Raw genomic sequence first — 19,380 nt, 5'->3', positions numbered from 1 at the left:
CTCCATGAGAGGTAAGACTCAAGGTTAACTGTTATCTGAACTCCGAGTTACAAAATGATGAAGATTAGTTTTGTTAAAGATTCTGACTGTGAAATCATCAGGAAATGTATTTGTAATAGGCATTATAATGTCTTCAACGACTTGTAGCTTACTGCTGCCTTCTGCTCCCTGGAACTTCACTGCCACCTCCATTAGGAGGAGAAGTGCAAAAAGGAATTCAAGACTCATCCATGGTGAGCATTTGGGATTTCCTTTTTCATAGTAGTCCTGTACTCACAGTCTTTTATCATTTAATGTTTATCAACAAGACAGTTTTTACCAAAGAAAGCCTATGATATTAAGGAGGAAAAAACAACCTGCCTTATATAATAGTAGCTAGAGGCAAAAAGAAAATCAAGTATTCAGTAGTAATAATGTAACACTGTTTTAAAGTCAGTGGAAAATAGAGAACTTAAGATCACTCCAATCATCTTTGTTTAAAAAAAAAACAACAAAAAACAAGGTCTCACTATGCTGCCCAGGCTGGAGTGCAGGAGCTATTCACAGGCATAATCATAGGGCACTGCAGCCTCTAATTCCTGAGCTCAAGGGATCCTCCAGCCTCAGCCTGCCAAGCAGTGGGACTACAGGCGCATGCCACCACTCCTGGCTTCCAGTAATCTTTTTTAATTTTTAAAGTCAGAATATCAATTTGCAATTAGTATCAATGCCATGTGTTCAAGAACTATACAAGTTTCAAAATTATAAGAGCACTCTATAAAAGGCAGTTATAATTTTTAAAAATTTTTCTTCATTCTTTCCATACTACCCTTCCTTCAAACTCCAACCAAATGCTACCTCTTCCAAGAACATGTGTGGATCCCTCTTGTTTTCTGAACCTCCACAGGTTTTGTCTGCACATCTCACTTTCTTCATCCTATTACATCCCTCTGCATCCATGTCTTTCTCCATTGTTCTCAACTCTCAAAGAGCTTATAGTCTATGTTTGAGTCACTCTCATAAATCGCATAGCACCTTGCACATAATAAATTTTTTTAATTGCTGAAATCAATAAACACAAAATATTAAAAACACTTGATATATGCAAAAAGCACCTTTTGCAGAAGTCTGGAAAGCAAAGAATACTCATAGGATTAACCTATATAGGTCACCTTTGGCTTAGTAAGTAAATGAGATTCCTAAGGAAATATATATTTAATATTACCTGTTAGTACCAGTGCAGGGAACCACAAGAAAACTGTACTGGCCCTGGGTTATCACTGCAGCACACCAGGCCATCACCATTCCCATTGCAGCATGAATAAATGAGTGCATGAGTTGCTGAGGATGAATGATCTTCCCTATCAGAGCTAGTCTGGAGCAAGGAATAGAAGGCACAACTGCAAAGGAAACACATTACTGTGGCTTTATAACCTACAGCACATGCAGTTAGAGGATCTAAACTATCCCCTCTCATCCTTGCACAAATGCTCCAAAGGCAGAGAGAAATCCACAGTCAACGCAAATACAATACAGAAAAATTTAAAGTTAAAAATTCTAAGTTAAAAAAATTTGAGGAAAGCATGAATAAACAGACACAAAAAAAATCCAAAGAATCTAGAGATGAAACCTAAGGACAGCATGATCAACATTTTTCATTAAAATTTCCTAATAGTTCCAATAGTGCCTATCCTAGTATTCTCCTAAGCACCATAAAAGAATAATGATTTTTTTTTTCATATATGGACTACTGTAATGGTCTTGCAGTGTGGGAGAGTGACTGGGTTCAGCTCCTGAATACTGACTTTTTATTTATTTATTTATTTATTTTATTTTATTTTATTTATTTTTGAGACGGAGTTTCGCTCTTGTTGCCCAGGCTGGAGTGCAGTGGCGCAATCTTGGCTCACTGCAACCTCTGCCTCCTGGATTCAAGCGATTCTCCTGCCTCAGCCTCCCAAGTAGCTGGGATTACGGGTGCCTGCCACCATGCCTGGCTAGTTTTTGTATTTTTAGTAGAGATGGGGTTTCACCATGTTGGTCAGGCTGGTCTCAAACTCCTGACCTCAGGTGATCCACCCACCTTGGCCTCCCAAAGTGTTGGGATTACAGGCATGAGCCACCATGCCTGGCCTACTTTTTAAAAAGAACTCCTGCCATCAGCATTTGAAACTGTCAATATATAATCCACTTACGAAAAATAAACCATAAAGTAGGTAAATACTGACAACATAAATGCTAAGATAAATGCTTATATAAGGATTTTTAATACCCTTCAGACAATCCAAAAACATTTTCTGCAAATGAGCTAGGGAGGCAAGTATGGGTAGGACATGAGGGATGTTTACCTTTGGAAACAGCTAGCCTAGGGTTCCCTGATCTATCTACGTAGGTATTTTGCTCTTACTATACTCAAAGTAAAGAGATGGCAGGAGGTAGAAAATTAAGTATGAAGGGACAAGTTTCAGGTGCTTTATACTTTGAGGAAGAGGCTCCTATCACCTCTCCCTCCCAACCAGAAATGCCCACAAGGTCCTACTGACTGTGCAACTAACTTATAACACTCTAAATATACCAAACCCTCTCATGTCACTAAGCCTTTTTATATGCTATACCTTCTCTCTAGAACATCATTTTCCTTCTTTGTCTACTTAATTCAACTCATCCTGCAAGGCTTGGTTTAAGGATCATCTCCTCAAGTTCCCCCATGCTGGGGCAAGTGGTGCTCCTATACAAGCTCTTACCATCCAATGTACTGTAATCAAATATGCTTCATGTTTACTGTCTCTCCATTAATCACGATCTCTGGAGAAAGATGGGACCTATCATTTCTCTTTTCTCCCCACACAATGCATGGCATATAGTAAATGCATAAGGGATGGTTACTGAAGGAATGAGCCAAAGTGAATAGTCAGGCTTTAAGAAGGACTGGCTGGGGACCCCTCAACTGACATATTACATACAGAAGATGACCCAAGCATATGGGAGAGTATGAAAGAACACTCTGTTTAAGTGTGGCTGTAAGCCAAGGAGTTTCGAATAGGGCTTGCATGGAAAAAGCTTACTAGTCAATAGTGAGGAATTAAGAAAGCAGGCTGGGTGCAGTAGCTCATGCCTGTAATCCCAGCACTTTGGGAGGCCAAGGTGGGCAGATCATGAGTTCAGGAGTTTGAGACCAGCCTGGCCAATATGGTGAAACCCCATCTCTACTAAAAATACACAAAATAGCCGGGCGAGGTGGCAGGCAACTGTAATCCCAGCTACTCAGGAGGTTAAGGCAGGAGAATCACTTGAACCCGGGAGGCAGAGGCGGCAGCGAGCCAAGACCATACCACTGCACTCCAGCCTGGGCAACAGAGCGAGACTCCATCTCAAAAAAAAAAGAAAGAAAGAAAGCGAGGCTGGGCCCAGTGGCTCACACCTGTAATCACAGCACTTTGGGAGGTCAAGGCAAGCGGATCACTTGAGGTCAGGAGTTCGAGACCAGCCTGACCAACGTGGTGAAACCCCGTCTCTACTAAAAATACAAAAATTAGCCAGGCATGGTGGCATACGCCTGTAATCCCAGCTACTCAGGCGGCTGAGGCAGAAGAATTGCTTGCACCTGGGAGGTGGAGGTTGCAGTGAGCCGAGATCGTGCCACTGCACTCTAGCCTGGGCGACAAAGCTGGACTCCATCTTGGAGACCAAAAACAGAAAGCAAGCAAGGGAAAAGGATACGTATTGTAACATCCAAAGTCAGAATTTGAAATTTTACGCCAGATTTTACAAGGAAGTATTGAAGAACTAAAAAGGAAAATGATGTAGGCTGGGCGCGGTGGCTCACGCTTGTAATCCCAACACTTTGGAAGGCCGAGGCAGGCCGATCACCTGAGGTCAGGAGTTTGAGACCTGCCTGACCAACATGGAGAAATCCCGTCTCTACTAAAAATAGAAAAAATTAGCCAGGTGTGGTGGTGCCTGCCTGTAATCCCAGCTACTCAGGAGGCTGAGGTAGGAGAATCGCTTGAAACTGGGAGGCAGAGGTTGCAGTGAGCCGAGATCACGCCATTGCACTCCAGCCTGGGCAACAAGAGTGAAACTCCGTCTCAAAAAAAAAAAAATTCCTCCCGGTCTGAGTATTCTATGATCCCACTGCATCTGTTTCTCTCAAAAAAAAAATAAATAGGCCAAGCATGGTGGCTCATGCCTGTAATCCCAGCACTTTGGAAGGCCAAGGCAGGCCGATCACGAGGTGAGGAGATTGAGACCATCCTGGCTAACATGGTGAAACCCCGTCTCTACTAAAAATACAAAAACAAAATTAGCCAGGCATGGTGGCGGATGCCTGTAGTCCCAGCTACTTGGCAGGCTGAGACGGGAGAATGGCGTGAACCTGGGAGGCGGAGCTTGCAGTGAGCCGAAATCGCGCCACTGCACTCCAGCCTGGGCGACAGAGCAAGACTCCGTCTCAAAAATAATAATAATAATAAAATAAATAAATAAACAGAATATTCATATAATCAATGAAATGTAAAATCTAAAACATGACATTATGATAAACTAATTTAAGTTTTAGACATGTTAGCACATATGGAACATGTACATTTAAAAAAATTTTTTTAAGTTTAAAAAAAAGGAAAATGGGCTGGGTGCAGTGGCTCACGCCTGTGATCCCAGCACTTGGGAGGCCGAGGGCAGATCACAAGGTCAAGAGATCAAGACCATCCTGGCCAACATGGTGAAACCCCCTCTCTTCTAAAAATACAAAAATTAGCCGGGCGTGGTGGCACATGCCTGTAATCCCAGCTGCTTGGGAGGCTGAGGCAGGAGAATCACTTGAACCCAGGAGGCAGAGATTGCAGTAAGCTGAGATCGCACCACTGCACTCTAGCCTGGCGACAGAGCGAGACTCTGTCTCAAAAAAAAAAAAAAGGAAAATGATGTTATAGTAAAAAAATAAGTGTCAGGAAAAGCTTCTTATTGTATCTTTTTTTCCTTATGTGAATCTGCCACAACTTGTATCTTAAAGGCAGTCTCAAGGAATCTGAAAAGGCAGAAAGAATATGAAGAGAAACAGAAAAATTAAAAGCTCTGGAATCCAGCAGGTGATTCTCCAAGGCAAAACATAAGTTTTTTTTTTAATCACAGTATTATAGATTATTATATTTGAAAAAAAAACTTAGAAATCACCTGGTCTTCCCTATAAAGGAATTCTTTTCATAATGTATCTGCTAAATCACAGCTTTAATACTAGTTATGAACTATTAAAAGGTCTAAATTTTTTTATTGTGGTAAAATAATAAAATTCACTATTCGAACCATTTTTAGGTACACAGTTCTGTGGCATAAGTACACTCATATTGTTGTACAACCATTACCACCATCCAGCTCCCAAACTTTTCCATCTTCCACAACTCTACCCATTAAACAGCAATTCTCCACTCCCCCTCCCCCAGCGCCTGGTAACCAGCATTCTACTTTCTTTCTCTATGAATTTGAGTACTCCAGATACCTCGTATAAGTAGAATCATATAATATTTGTCCTAAAAAGTCTAAATATATTTTTAAAACAGAAACTAGCACCCAAATAAATTTTAAGGTACAACATTCGAAGCATATGATTCTGTACACATTTTTAAATTTTTGACACGAAACACATCACATTCACATATAAAATGTACTAAGTCTTGCCTTAGTTAAATAAATTTGCATATTTCTAAGAAGGTTAACATTTGAAAACTCACCTGCATAGAACTCCACATTGAAAATACTTATTATTATTATTACCACTGACAGCAGCAGGAAGTAAAAGATTACATAGGAACTATACAGGTCACTGAAAGAATCTAAAACACAAGAGAGATGAATTAGTAAAAGTTATTCAGTCATGTAGTCACGTTCAGGACACTGCAATATAAAAAGAGCTTGAACCACAATTGTCATTAATTTTAAAGGTTATCTTTTCTTCAAGAATTTAATTGTACACCACTGACAGGTTCAATGAGATATCAACTCAAGAACTACAGTGTGGGCTGGGCATGGGGGGATCACTAAGCCAGGGAGCTCAAGACCATCCTGGGCACATGACAAAACCCTATCTCTACAAAAATACAAAGATAGCCAGGTGTGGTGGTGCACACCTGCAGTCTCTAGCTACTCGGGAGGCTGAAGTGGGAAGATCACTTGAGCCTGGGAGTTTGAGGCTGCAGTGAGCAGTGATCATGCCACTGCACTCCAGCCTAGGCAACAGAGAAAGACCTTGTTTCAAAAACAAAGGGGGGAAAAAAAAAGGAGTTACAGTGTGAGTTATTCGTACCTGGCCCCAGGTACTTTAAAATTATACTAGAATTTCTTAAATGACCCAGTTAACATCAGACAAAACACTAGAACATGGCAAAACTTTCTTTCTTTCTTTTCTCTGTCTTTCTTTCTTTCAAGACAGAGTATTGCTCTGTTGCCCAGGCTGGAGTGTAGTGGCTCGATCTTGGCTCACTGCAACCTCCGCCTCCTGGGTTCAAGTAATTCTCCTGCCTCAGCCTTCCAGTAGCTGGGATTACAGATGCCCGCCATGGCTATTTTTTGGGTTCTCACTATGTTGTCAAGGCTGGTCTCAAACTCCTGACCTCAAGTAATTCACCCACCTCGGCCTCCCAAAATGCTGGGATTACAGGTATGAGCCATCACACCCAGCCACGCATACGCAAATATTTAATCATGTGAAAGAGAAGTATCATCTTTAGTAATATACCAACAAAGTTTTTTCTTAAAATATAAAGAATACTTTTCAGATCTCTTCTTCATAAATGCAATTACCTCATATAGCTAAAGTAACATTTTTGGAAATAGAATAAGCCATACATTACATCATCTAAACGAGCGGAACTCAAAAACAAAAAAATCAGGATGCCCCCATGAAATACTAATACATTCACATTTTAGAGTAGTTCAACAATCGATATTCCATCTCAAAGTTTAAAATATATATATAATGCCTAAAAATATGAACAAATGAAATAAAAATAAGAACATGTTTGCTAAGACTTAAAAATTAACCACTTATTTTTAAAAGTACAATTCATTGACCTAAATTTTTTTTTTTTGAGATGGAGTCTCACTCTGTCACCCAGGCTGGAGTGAAGTGGCGTGATCTCAGCTCACTGCAGCCTCCACCCCCCACTCCCCCTTTAAGCAATTCTCCTGCCTCAGCCTCCCGAGTAGCTGGGACTACAGGTGCATGCCACCACACCCAGGCTGGTCGTAAACTCCTGAGCTCAGGCAATCCGCCCGCCTCAGCCTCCCAAAGTGCTGGGATTACAGGGGTGAGCCACCACACTCGGCGCATTGACCTAAATTAATGAGGAATATTTACTAAGTATCTACAATTAAATCCAAGCTTCTGATGAGGAAAATGGCATAAATCAAATCCAACCTGCAGAGAAAGTGTGATGAGGATTAAAAAACCTCTGGCCATGAAATGGCAAAAAGTTTTTGTCCCCAGTGCCAATTGTGAACAATTGGTAATGGCTCTCAAATACAAGATTGAGTACTGTGAGGTTGCCACCAGAGAGCCATGATCAGTGAGTGAAGCAGACACAGGTAAGGTGGCTATAGAAATATTTGCTATGCCTGTGCTGGCTTATGGCTTAATTTCACCTGACCAGTGGGACCTATCGAAAAAGTGATGGACGTACGTCAACAAGAAACTTAACACCAGTATCTCCAAAGGTCATGGGTAAACAGTCCAACTCCTCGAAAACTGGCATTTTCTTGTGAAAAACGAAATTAAAAACTCAACTTCCCACTTTACAAGGCAAAAGAAAGACCAATTTTCAATCCTAAATCAGTTACTCACTAGCTGGGTGTCTCTGCATGGATTATTTAACCTGAATCTCAGTTATCCCATTTATAAAGTAGAAAGTACCTCTTAACTACACAGTTACAGGAAGGATAAGAAGTAATATATGTAAGGAGCTGGCACACGGTAAACAGGCAATAATGGGTAGTTATTAACAGAAAACAAGTTAATTTTAATACATTTAGTAATTTTATTTAGTCTCTAAGGAATTTAAGGAACATTTTAGGCCAGGTGTGGTGGCTCACACCTGTAATCCCAGCACTTCGGGAGGCTGAGGCAGGTGGATTGCTTGAAGTCAGGAGCTCAAGACCAGCCTGGGCAACGTGGCGAAACCCCGTATCTACTAAAAATACAAAAATCAGCCGGGCGTGGTGGTGCATGCCTGTAATCCCAGCCACTCAAGAGGCTGAGGCACAAGAATTGCTTGAAGATGGGAAGCAGAGGTTGCAGTGAGCCAAGACTGAGCCACTGCACTCAGCCTGGGTGACAGAGCGAGACTCTGTTTCAAAAAAAGAAATCAAGTGCTCTTAATTTTAGACGTATTTTTAAAAGAGGTACATGTCATATTTTCTACCCACAATTTCGAATCGATGACAGGAACCGTTCTGTATTTTAAAGAGACAAACAATCTCAATAAAGCTGCCCAAAGGAAAAACAAATGAAACTAAGTTTTCATTTATGGGGTCTTCTAATGATCTTTTCGTTCCTATGATCACAGTCTTTGACAAGCTTATTAATCTTATTACATAATAAAAAGGTGATTTATGTTATGAAGGAGACATCTTAAAATTATCTCAAAGTGAATGTTTTGATGTGTCAATATAACATAGGCAGTAATTGAAAATAAACTGCTTGAAACATAATGCAATTTTTATGTTGAGAAGTAGGTCCTATAACTTTCTCCCCAAGTTGAGTATCACCTACCAGACAGCCACTGTATAGGATGAAACAAATCAATCCTGCTGAAAATTATAAATACTGTGGTGCAGATGGGTAGAAATAGCACTGACCAAACAATACTTGCAACTATCCTCCAGCCCAAAACCTATAAACAAAAAGAAAAACCCTCACTCATGAAGTCAGTTAAATTATTTCAGTTATGCAAATCCTATCTTTTCATACAGGATGTTAACCACTAACTCAGATCATAATCCGTAACTCAAACATTCACTACTAGTAATAACATTACGTACCACTAAAGAATTTATAGTATCAGTGAGCTGATGCCTGCATTAGTACAAAGTTAGGTGCAACATCAAATATCATACTTTGTATGAGGGGTGGTGGGCATTGATTTACAGCTGTTTTAGAGCAACTAATACTTGTCTCTCTAGGCTTAATTGATAGCTATATTAATATATAAAGGCTGTACACATTTTATGGGAACCACCTTATACTGTAACTGTATTTACAATCATCAGATATGAACCTTTACTGGGCAACTACGGCACTGTAGCATTCTATTCATGTTTGAATTGCCCGTATCTATCATATAGGAGGAAAATATTTACTGCTGAATAATACAAGAAGATATAGAGGGGTTTTAAGCATGAAAGTGACAATCAAATTCATGTTGCTCAAGGTAAAACATGTCTGTTTACCGAAAGCTGGCTTTAAGGAAGATGGAGGAGTTGGGACACGAACCAAACCAGAGACAATGCAGTTAGGAGGCAGTCCACCAAAAAGTTGAGGCCGGGCGTGGTGGCTCACACCTGTATCCCAGCACTTTGGGAGGCCAGGGTGGGCGGATCACTTGAGGCCAGGAGTTTGAGACCAGCCTGGCCAACATGGTAAAACCCTGTCTCTACAAAAAAATTTTTTAATAATTAGCCAGGCATCATTCCAGCCCAGGCAACAGAGCAAGACTCTGTCTAACAACAACAAAAAAAGAATAAAGTTAAACTCCTATCCCACATTCTTTTTGATGTTGTGATTTTGAGACAGCTCGCTCTGTCCCCCAGGCTAGATGCAACAGCGCCATCTCAGCTCACTGCAACCTCCGCCTCCCGGGTTCAAGTGATTCTCCTGCCTCAGCCACCTGAGTAGCTGGGGTTACAGGTGCCCACCACCACACCTAATTTTTTTTTTTCAGTAGAGATGGGGTCTCGAACTCCTGACCCCAAGTGATCCTCCCACCTCAGCCTCCCAAAGTGTTAAGATTACAGGCGTGAGCCACAGCGCCCAGCCTCCTGTCCCACATTCTATACAAAAATTAACTCAAAATGGATTAAAGACCTACATGTAAGAGCTAAAACTATAAAACTCTTGGAAGAAAACATAGGAGTAAACCTTCATGATCTTGGATTTGGCAATGGTTTCTTAGATATGACACCAAAAGCATAAGCAACAAAAGAAAAATATAGATAAATTGGACATCAGCAATATTTAAAACTTTTTTGCTTCAGAAGACACTGTCAGCCAAGTGCGGTGGCTCACAAGTGCCAAAGGTGGCAACAACCCAAATACCCACATACTGATGAATGGATAAACAAAATATGGTATGTCCCTACAGTGGATTATTCAGCCACAAAAAGGAATGAAGTACTCATGCATGCTAAACACACAGCAGGCACGATGGCATGCACCTGATGTCCCAAATAGTTAGGAGGCTGAGGCAGGAGGACTAGTTGAGCCCAGGAGCTCAAGACCAGGCTGGAGAAGATATCGTATCTCTATTATAAAAATAATTTTTAAAAAAATTTTAGAGGCCAGGCACGGTGGCTCACGCCTGTAATCTCAGCACTTTGGGAGACCGAGGCGGATGACTCACTTGAGGTCAGGAGTTCAAGACCGGCCTGACCAACATGGTAAAACCCCATCTCTACTAAAAATACAAAAATTAGCTGGGCGTAGTGGTGCGTACCTATAATCCCAGCTCCTCGGGAAGCTGAGGCAGAACTGCTTGAACCCTGGAGGCGGGGGTTGCAGTGGGCCGACAACGCGCCATTGCACTCCAGCCTGGGCAACAGGGAGCGAGCCTCCGGCTCAAAAACAAAAAGATAAGACTTACGGACCCAACAGTTTTTAGTTTGGAATACAGGGGAGATGGCAGTGCACTGGGATAGAAGCACTTTTCCAAAAGGGATCTTTCTCCTCTTTCTCTTTGCACTCCAGAGAAGCGATGTAGTACTGTTAATTCCGTAACTTTAAGGGGGAAGTACTATTCCCTCAGCTCAGTCTCATTCTACCTTACAAAGAACACCTGCCCTGCTTACTGGACCCTAACCCCAGCCTCTACTAATGCCACATTTCTTTCCAATTCCGTGCATTCCTTCCCACTTCTTAACGAAACAAATGAAGTTATTTATTTTGCACCTACTGGATACGGTACCCTTGCGTAAAACTCCGCCTCACTCCCCATTCCAATTTCCATTTAGTCCATCCGTCCCACTCTGACCAGCTTCCTTCCACTCAGGACCCCTCTCCTACCCCGTAACCAGCTTCCACTCAGGACTTCCCACAACCCTGCAATCAGTCTCCCAAGTGGTGCCTTCCCCACGCGTTCTCTCCACGCTGCCCTGGGATAGGCCCTCCCCCGCCCAGCGCGCACGCGCTATCAGAGCTTGCCCGCCCGGCCCGACCCAGGCAGCGCGTGCCACAGTGCACGCCGCACTCACGCGCCACAGTATGTCCCGCGACTTGCCGGCGCAGGGCCCGCTCACGGCCGTGGCCATGGAGATGGCGGTCCCTAGTCTAGGGCGTACAGGAGACCGTGCGCCCGCCCGCCACCGCAGTTCAAAGGGAGGAAGTCCCCAGGAGGACCCTGCTGGGGCTGCCTCAAACGCTGCCTGAGTGAGGCCCGGCCCAGATTCCAACCCATCCCTGCGAGGCTTCGTCTGGACAAGCTCAACAGGCCAGGACTGCCGCGCAGACACGTCCCGCAAACGCGGCGGTAACTCCAGGAACCGCCCTCTGGCGTCCAAAAGGTCCCTTCGAAGCAGGGTCCAGCGGGGCGCCAGAAGCAGGTGGCGACGCTGCATGCTGGGAACTGTAGTCTCGACGGCCCCCTGGGAGGAAGTAGGAGGAATGTTGCATTCTGGGACTCGGAGTTCCAAAGTACAGAATGCTGGGAGTCAAGGTCTTCCTGGAGGTGCCTTGAGGCATGCTGGGAATAGTAGTCTTTTATAAAGCTGATAACAGCCACAGTATTGATTGACTGGAATTCTTCAGTTAGAGCTAGCAAAATGATCTGCCCTCATCTACTGCTCTGCAACGTTTGCTAACAATGGCTTCCTGAATGCTTTAAGATTATATCCTATTCACTTCCAAAATCATGTTACTATCAATCATGTCTAAAGCACTGCAGGACAAACTGGGAATACAACTGATAGATCAAGTCTCTGCCGTGAAGAGATCTATCCGGTGGTGGAGAAAACTTGTAAAGAATTAGTCCAGGCCAGGCACAGTGGCTCACACCTGTAATCCCAGCACTTTGGGAGGCCAAGGCAGGAGGATCACAAGCCAGGAGTTTGAGACCAGCCTGGGCAACATAGTGAGACCTAATCTCCACAAAAACAACAACAACAACAACAACAAACTTTTTTTAAAATTAGCCGGGTGTAGTGGTGCACACCTGTAGTCCAAGCTACTCCGTAGACTGAGGCAGGAGAATTGCTTGAACCTGGGAGGTTCAGGCTGAAGTGAGCAGTGATGGCGCCATCACACTCCAGACTGGGCCATAGAGTGAGACCCTGTCCAAAAAAAAAAAAAAAAAAAAATCAGTCCAAATGAGTGTTCATAAAGACACCTCAGGTTCTAAGGTTCTTGGGGTAGAGACTACTCGTTGTCTGCCTCAATATCTATTCTCCCCTTCTTTCATAATAATTGAACTCCCAGTTTTTTAACTGGGCATATAGTTACATTTCCCAGCCTCTTTTGCAGCTAGGTATGGCCAGCTGACTGAGTTCAGGCCAATAAAATATAATCAAAGTATTGCATGGTAGCTTCCTAGAAACCCCCTTAAAAGGGAGCTACTGCATGATGGTCTTTGCCTCTTCTTAATCCCATCCTCCATTCAGCTGCCTGGATTTGGGATGTGTTGGCTGGAGCTCTAGCACCATACTGGACCACAGAAAGGGGGTCACACTGTAGGGGAAATGAAGTACTGAGCCTAAAGGAGACTTGATTATTTACGGCAACCATATCAGTTCTAGGCTACCTGCCTTTACCTCCTAATTTCATTTACACAAGAGAGACAATTATTTATTGTTTAAGCCACATCTATTTTTTTTTTTTTTTTGAGACAGAGTCTCACTCCTTTACCCAGGCTGGAGTGCAGTGGCATGATCTCAGCTCACTGCAACCTCCGCCTCTCGGGTTCAAGTGATTCTCCTGCCTCAGCCTCTTGAGTAGCTGGGATTACAGGCGCATACTACCATGCTGGCTAATTTTTGTATTTTTTAGTAGAGATGGGGTTTTGCCATGTTGGCCAGGCTGGTCTCAAACTCCTGACCTCAGGTGATCTGCCTGCCTCAGCCTCCCAAAGTGCTGGGATTAAAGGCATCAGCCATCGCATCCAGCCTCTGCCTCTGTTTTTATAGCACCTATCACAGTCTTAAATCATCTTGTTTGTTTACTTCTTATTGTCTGACTTCTCACTAATATACAAACTTCACAAGAGCAGGGACTTTGTCTTGTTTATCATTGCTTCCAAAGTACTCATTACATTAGTAAGTAATAAATGAATTTTTATTTAATGAATAATGAATGAGTGGAAGAAATTAACTATATTGGACAGTGTTTCTTCAGGACAACAACTTTTGATACCTATATCAAAGGGGGATTTAATGCAGGGAATTGATAACAAAGTTGTTGGAGAGGCTAAAAAAGCATAGGAAAGAAAGAACGGGGCTGTAGTAGCTAACAGCAGAAAGGAGTTATTGCCCAAATACCAGGAAGCTACTACTTCCATTACAGACATGAGACAACACTGAATGCTGAGCCACTGAGGGTGGTGCCCCTGCTGCTGTTAGAACGACTCTATTGATTTGAGCACCCTGTAGCTGCTGAAAGCACCACCCAGAAGTGCCTGCAACTATCCAAAGTTGCTCTCTGAGCCTTTGAAAGCCATAACCTGGCCGAGCGTGGTGGCTCACACCTGTAATCCGTTTGAATTACTTTGGGAGGCCGAGGTGGGCGGATCACGAGGTCAGGAGATTGAGAACATCCTGGCCAACATGGTGAAACCCCGTCTCTACTAAAAATACAAAAATTAGCTGGGCATGGTGGCACATGCCTGTAGTCCCAGCTACTCAGGAAGCTGAGGCAGGAGAATAGCTTGAACCAGGGAGGTGGAGGTTGCAGTGAGCTGAGATCGTGCCACTGCACTCCAGCCTGGAGACAGAGTGAGACTGCATCTCAAAAAAAAAGAAAAGAAAAGAAAAAGAAAGCTATAAACTAATTATTTGAAATAGAATAAATTTTTTAAATGATACAAGACCTCTTTGGTCTCAGCCACAAAGGGAACACCATCGTTTGGAAAGCATTGCAGTAAGACACACATGTTGTGCTGCCGCTGTGCCCCTAAGGCCTACCCCCTTCAGAAGTCAACCTGTGGCACATGTGCCACCTTGCCAAGTACAAGAGGAAGTAACACTGGAGTACCAATGCTGAAAGATGAAATACCACCGGGACTAGTCAAATGAGGCACCTAAAAAGTGTATACCACAGATTCAGGCAGGGATTCCGTGAAGGAACAACACCTAGACCTAAGATGGCAGCTGTTGCAGCATCCAGTTCATCTTAAGAATTTCACTCCAGCCTGGGCAACAAGAGTAAAACTCTGTCTCAAAAAAAAATAAATAAATAAAAGGAAAAAAAGAATTTTGATGATTAGTCACCCAATAAATGTTCTGGTTGGCTGGGCGTGGTGGCTCATGCCTGTAATCCTAGCACTTTGGGAGGCTGAGGCAGGTGGATCACTTGAGGTCAGGAGTTCAAGAACAACCTGGCCAACATGGTGAAACCCCATCTCTATTAAAAATACAAAAATTAGCTGGGCATGGTGGTGGGAGCCTGTAATCCCAGTTACTCGGGAGGCTAAGGCAGCAGAATCACTTGAATCTGGGAGGCAGAGGTTGCAGTGAGCCAAGATTGCGCCACTGCACTCCAGCCTGGGTGACAGAGTGAGACTCTGTCTCAAAAAAAAAAAAAAAAGTGCTGGTTTTTAAAAATTAAAAAAAAAATGATACAAGACATGAAGAACAATACCAGTTAGTATTAGAAAAACTCAGAAATCATGTGATAGAACTCAGGAAAGAAATAAAAATTTAAACAATTATTATAAAATGGAAGTTGAATTAGAAGAGCAAAGAAACACAACAGTAATGTCATAACAAATGAAGAACTTTTATAATCAAAAAAGGAATAAAGAAACAAAAACAATTTTAAGTGACAAATAGAGAAAATAGGCAAAGAAGATCTAACACATGAATAACGGGAGTCCCTGAAGACTCTGGAATCTCATTTTAAACCATCACTGTCTCACCCAACAACACACAAGGATGTGGGAATTCCTTTCTGTTTTTAAATTGCCCTAATATTTTTAAATGAGTTGTCATTTTCCTGAAGTTTTTACTTCAAAATTTTCACTTGTTGCATAGCCTTTAATACTTTATAGCCTAAAAAATATAAAGGGTGGTGGTGGCAAATAACCCTTCTTCTCCCAATCTGTAACCTGTTTCAAATTCAGTCCTTCCAAGAGAAAGGCTGCTAACTCATGATAAAATGTGATTAGCTGGCCGGGCACAGTGGCTCACGCCTGTAATCCCAGCACTTTGGGAGGCTGAGGTGGGCGGATCACCTGAGGTCGAGAGTTCAAGACCATCCTGACCAATATGGAGAAACCTCATCTCTACTAAAAATACAAAATTAGCCAGGCATGGTGGCGCATGCCTGTAATCCCGGCTACTCGGGAGGCTGAGGCAGGAGAATTGCTTGAACCCGGGAGGCAGAGGGCAGAGGTTTCAGTGAGCCAAGATTGCACTCCAGCCTGGACAACAAGAGTGAAACTCTATCTAAAAAAAAAAAAAAAAAAAAAAATGTGATTAGCTATTTGCAAAGACAAAATAGAAGACATTCACTTTGAAAGACAGCTCCTTGGACATACAAAGTCTCTTGTACAACAGTATTTTTGTGGTGAGTCAGACAAAAAATAAATTTTAAACATATAGATGATATTTACCTGTGGGGTGTGGAGAACACATATCCCAGAATAACTCTGAACTATCTATTATTATTATTATTTTATTGCCAAACTCCAAGCCTCTGGGAAGAATTCAAAAGGCATAGCAACGTGGAAAGAAAAGTCAGGCTCCTCCTTCTTCCTTTGATGCCCCCTCTCTGGAGCCTGGCTGCACTCCTGGTTGGCAGTTTGGTGGGCTGTCCTCTGCTGCCTGCTTCTTCGGGGTGAAATCTCAAAGTAAAGGCTGATGCAGAGAGAAGGAGATCCAGGAGGGGAAACTCACATCACGTTGCAAAGTGTGTAATCTATGCTTTTTAATGTTTCTTCTCCTAGTTTTTTTTTTAAAGGTTTTTTAAGTTTTTTTCTGCCTAGTTTGTTAAAAAGACTGACTTAACCCTCTGCCTGTGACACAGAGACAGTAAAATAAAATCTGTGGGTGAAGGTAGGGCTCCTTAGTGCCTCATTTCCAAGGATATGAGGAAGAGGCAGGATCAAAGGCTTTTCACATAAATACATATGCGAGGCAATAGGTAAAGGCTTTAGAGTCAGACAAATGGGGATGAGTCCTGGCTCCGTGCTTCATGGCAGGGTGGTTAGCTTGGGCAAGTAACTCAACCTCTTAGTGCCTCAGTTTTCTCAACTGTAAAAAGGGGGATAATAGTGTGCACTGTTCTGCACTGTTTTGTTGTTGTTGTTGTTGTTTTTGAGACAGAGTCTCACTCTGTCGCCCAGGCTGGAGGGCAATAATGGCATGCGATCTTGGCTCACTGCAACCTCCGCCTACCGGGTTCAAGCAATTCTCCTGCTTCAGCCTCCCAAGTAGCTGGGATTACAGGTGTGGTGTGCACTGTTCCTTATTTCTATGGACTTTTATTTCTATGGACCTATCTAAATTGAGCCCCCACCCTTCAAATAATGTGACAGTCATTAATACTGCAGGCACATGATAGGATTTCACTTCGTGGCCCCCTTTGAAGTTAGGTATGGCCACGTAACAGTTCTAGCCAATAAATTGTGAGAAATAACATATATCATTTAACGGTGGAATTTAATTGCCATTATGAGACTCTCCAGAGCTCTCTTTCCTCTGGCACACTGACCAACAATATTTTAGATGTTTGTTACTCCATCACCCCAGAGGCCTGAGTGACCACAGTGAACAGAGTCTCCTGCCAGCCTGTGATCAACTTACAACATGACCAAGAAATAAAACTTTGATTTAAGCTGCTTTAAACTATAACTTACAGTTCTTGATTTTTTAATTTATTTTTATTTATTTATTTATTTTTTTTGAGATGGAGTCTCGCTCTGTCGCCCAGGCTGGAGTGCAGTGGCGCGATCTCGGCTCACTGCAAGCTCCGCCTCCTGGGTTCACACTATTCTCCTGCCTCAGCCTCCTAAGTAGCTGGGACTACAGGTGCCCACCACCACATCCAGCTAATTTTTTTCCTATTTTTAGTAGAGATGGGGTTTCAGTGTGTTAGCCAGGATGGTCTCGATCTCCTGACCTTGTGATCCGCCCACCTTGGCCTCCCGAAGTGCTGGGATTACAGGCATGAGCCACCACACCCGGCCAGTTCTTGATTATTTTAGAAGAGCCTAACCTATCCCCAAAGATACCAGTAGTAAATCAATAAATGCAGTTACCTGAAGAGGACTTGAAAAGTCCTTGAAAAACTTTGTTTTATGCATCACCTTATTAATTCACCCCACCAGCATTTACCAAGCAATGAGTACCGGCCAGGCACTTTGCTAGGCTCTGTGGGGGTAGACACAGGAGTGCAGTCCCTGCTGTCAGGACCCTTCTGTCGAGTACACAAGGCCTCCTCCTTAGACACTCAGCCTCTTCAACCATACTCCCAACCAGTGCATGCATCTGGTAGAAATGGCTTTATCCGTTTTTAGCTTACAGGCTGTTCTTGGAAAATGGATGAAGCCTCGAAGTATAGGTTTAAGATACTAAAGCCGATCTAACAGACCCTTCATCCCCTCACCAACACATCATGACATCATGTTTATTTTTTTCTGCCTTCATACCTCTGCTTAATCTGGACTCTCTGCATCTTCAAATTCCATGTCTTCCATGAAGTATTTCCTGTTGAATTCCTCCTCTTCTAAAAATCCTGGAATTCTACCCCTTATTGAATACATCCTGCCATCAGTAGCATAGTAGAGAAAGAGCAAACTTTGGAGCCAGACAGTCCTGGGCTTAAGTCCTAGCTTTGCCCCTCCCTAAATGAGAAGGCTAGAGACCATGTTTTGGTTGAATGCTTATTATATACTAGATACTCTAAGTCATATCATATAAATTTAATTATCACACTTGTCCTTCAAGACTGATTATATATATATATATATATATATATATATATATATATATATATAAAATATTTTAGAGAGTAAGCCAAGCTGAGGTAAAAAGAAGCACGGACTCACACACTCGTATCAATTTTAACATTTCAGCTCTTTTATATAAATAATTTTTCAGTGTGGTATATCTTATTTGCTTGCTTGCTTTTTAAAAAAAAATTACGCGGATCACGAGGTCAGAAGATCAAGACCCTCCTGGCTAACGCGGTGAAACCCCATCTCTACTAAAAAAAATACAAAAAATTAGCCGGGCGTGGTGATGGGCACCTGTAGTCTCAGCTACTCAGGAGGCTGAGGCAGGAGAATGGCGTGATCCTGGGAGGCAGAGCTTGCAGTGACCCAAGATCATGCTACTGCACTCCAGCCTGGGCAACAGAGCGAGACTCTGTCTCAAAAAAAAAAAAAAAAATTTACAAAGGTTTGTATTTGTATTTTTGTTCTAATCATTTCCTTTTTTTTTTTTTTCCTGAAACGGAGTCTTACTCTGTCGCCCAGGCTGGAGTGCAGTGGCACCATCTCGGCTCAGCTGCAACCTCCACCCCCTGGGTTCAAGCAATTCTCCTGCCTCAGCCTGCCAAGTAGCTGGGATTACAGGCGCGCACCACCACACCTGGCTAATTTTTGTATTTTTAGTAGAGACAGGGTTTCACCATATTGGCCAGGCTGGTCTTGAACTCCTGACCTTAGGTGATCTGCCTACCTCGGCCTCCCAAAGTGCTGGGATTACAGGTGTGAGCCACCACACCCGGCCTCATTTCCTATCTATAACATCTTTTATCCCCTCTGTTTGGGAAATAGGTAATGATTGTCTATTGTTTTCCTCTTATGAACAACATAGACGTTATTTAGTAACTTCTTCCTCCTCCCCTTCTTATCCTCCAGCAGGTGATTTGAAGCAAAGTTCTTTTGCTATATCTATAAGGCAACCAGCAGATTTATTCTGCTTTAAACATGCTCTCCCCATTCTCCTTCCTCTTTTTTTAGTTATACTGTAGATTCATTTTAAGGGCAC

General features: G+C 42.7%; 1 protein-coding gene and 1 pseudogene across 6 annotated transcripts in view; one reads left to right on the top strand and one right to left on the bottom strand.

The window, feature by feature from the left end:
- The window catches only part of NDC1 (NDC1 transmembrane nucleoporin), a 71,907-nt gene extending 60,051 nt beyond the window's left edge, over positions 1 to 11,856 (bottom strand). For 2 of the 6 annotated variants that reach the window (XM_513417.7, XM_063802117.1), the window contains exons 1-4: positions 11,434 to 11,856; positions 8,741 to 8,861; positions 5,706 to 5,807; positions 1,205 to 1,379 (exon numbers count right to left, since the gene is read on the bottom strand). In XM_513417.7, the coding sequence (XP_513417.7) occupies positions 1,205 to 1,379; positions 5,706 to 5,807; positions 8,741 to 8,861; positions 11,434 to 11,796 (761 nt within the window). In that variant the 5' untranslated portion in view covers positions 11,797 to 11,856. Of the gene's footprint in view, positions 1 to 1,204; positions 1,399 to 5,705; positions 5,808 to 8,740; positions 8,862 to 11,135; positions 11,358 to 11,433 lie in introns of those variants that run through there. The other 4 variants (XM_063802124.1, XM_009458144.5, XM_063802125.1 and 1 more) reach the window with 4 other exon arrangements.
- Positions 11,857 to 12,104: 248 nt separating this feature from the next.
- Positions 12,105 to 14,651, top strand: LOC107973585 (large ribosomal subunit protein eL37-like; annotated as a pseudogene).
- Positions 14,652 to 19,380: the final 4,729 nt, after the last annotated feature.

Source organism: Pan troglodytes, chromosome 1 (genome assembly GCF_028858775.2).
Source record: "Pan troglodytes isolate AG18354 chromosome 1, NHGRI_mPanTro3-v2.0_pri, whole genome shotgun sequence".
Taxonomy (NCBI): domain Eukaryota; kingdom Metazoa; phylum Chordata; class Mammalia; order Primates; family Hominidae; genus Pan; species Pan troglodytes.
Note: the sequence above shows the minus strand (reverse complement) of the source record. Positions and strands in the feature narration are given on the sequence as shown.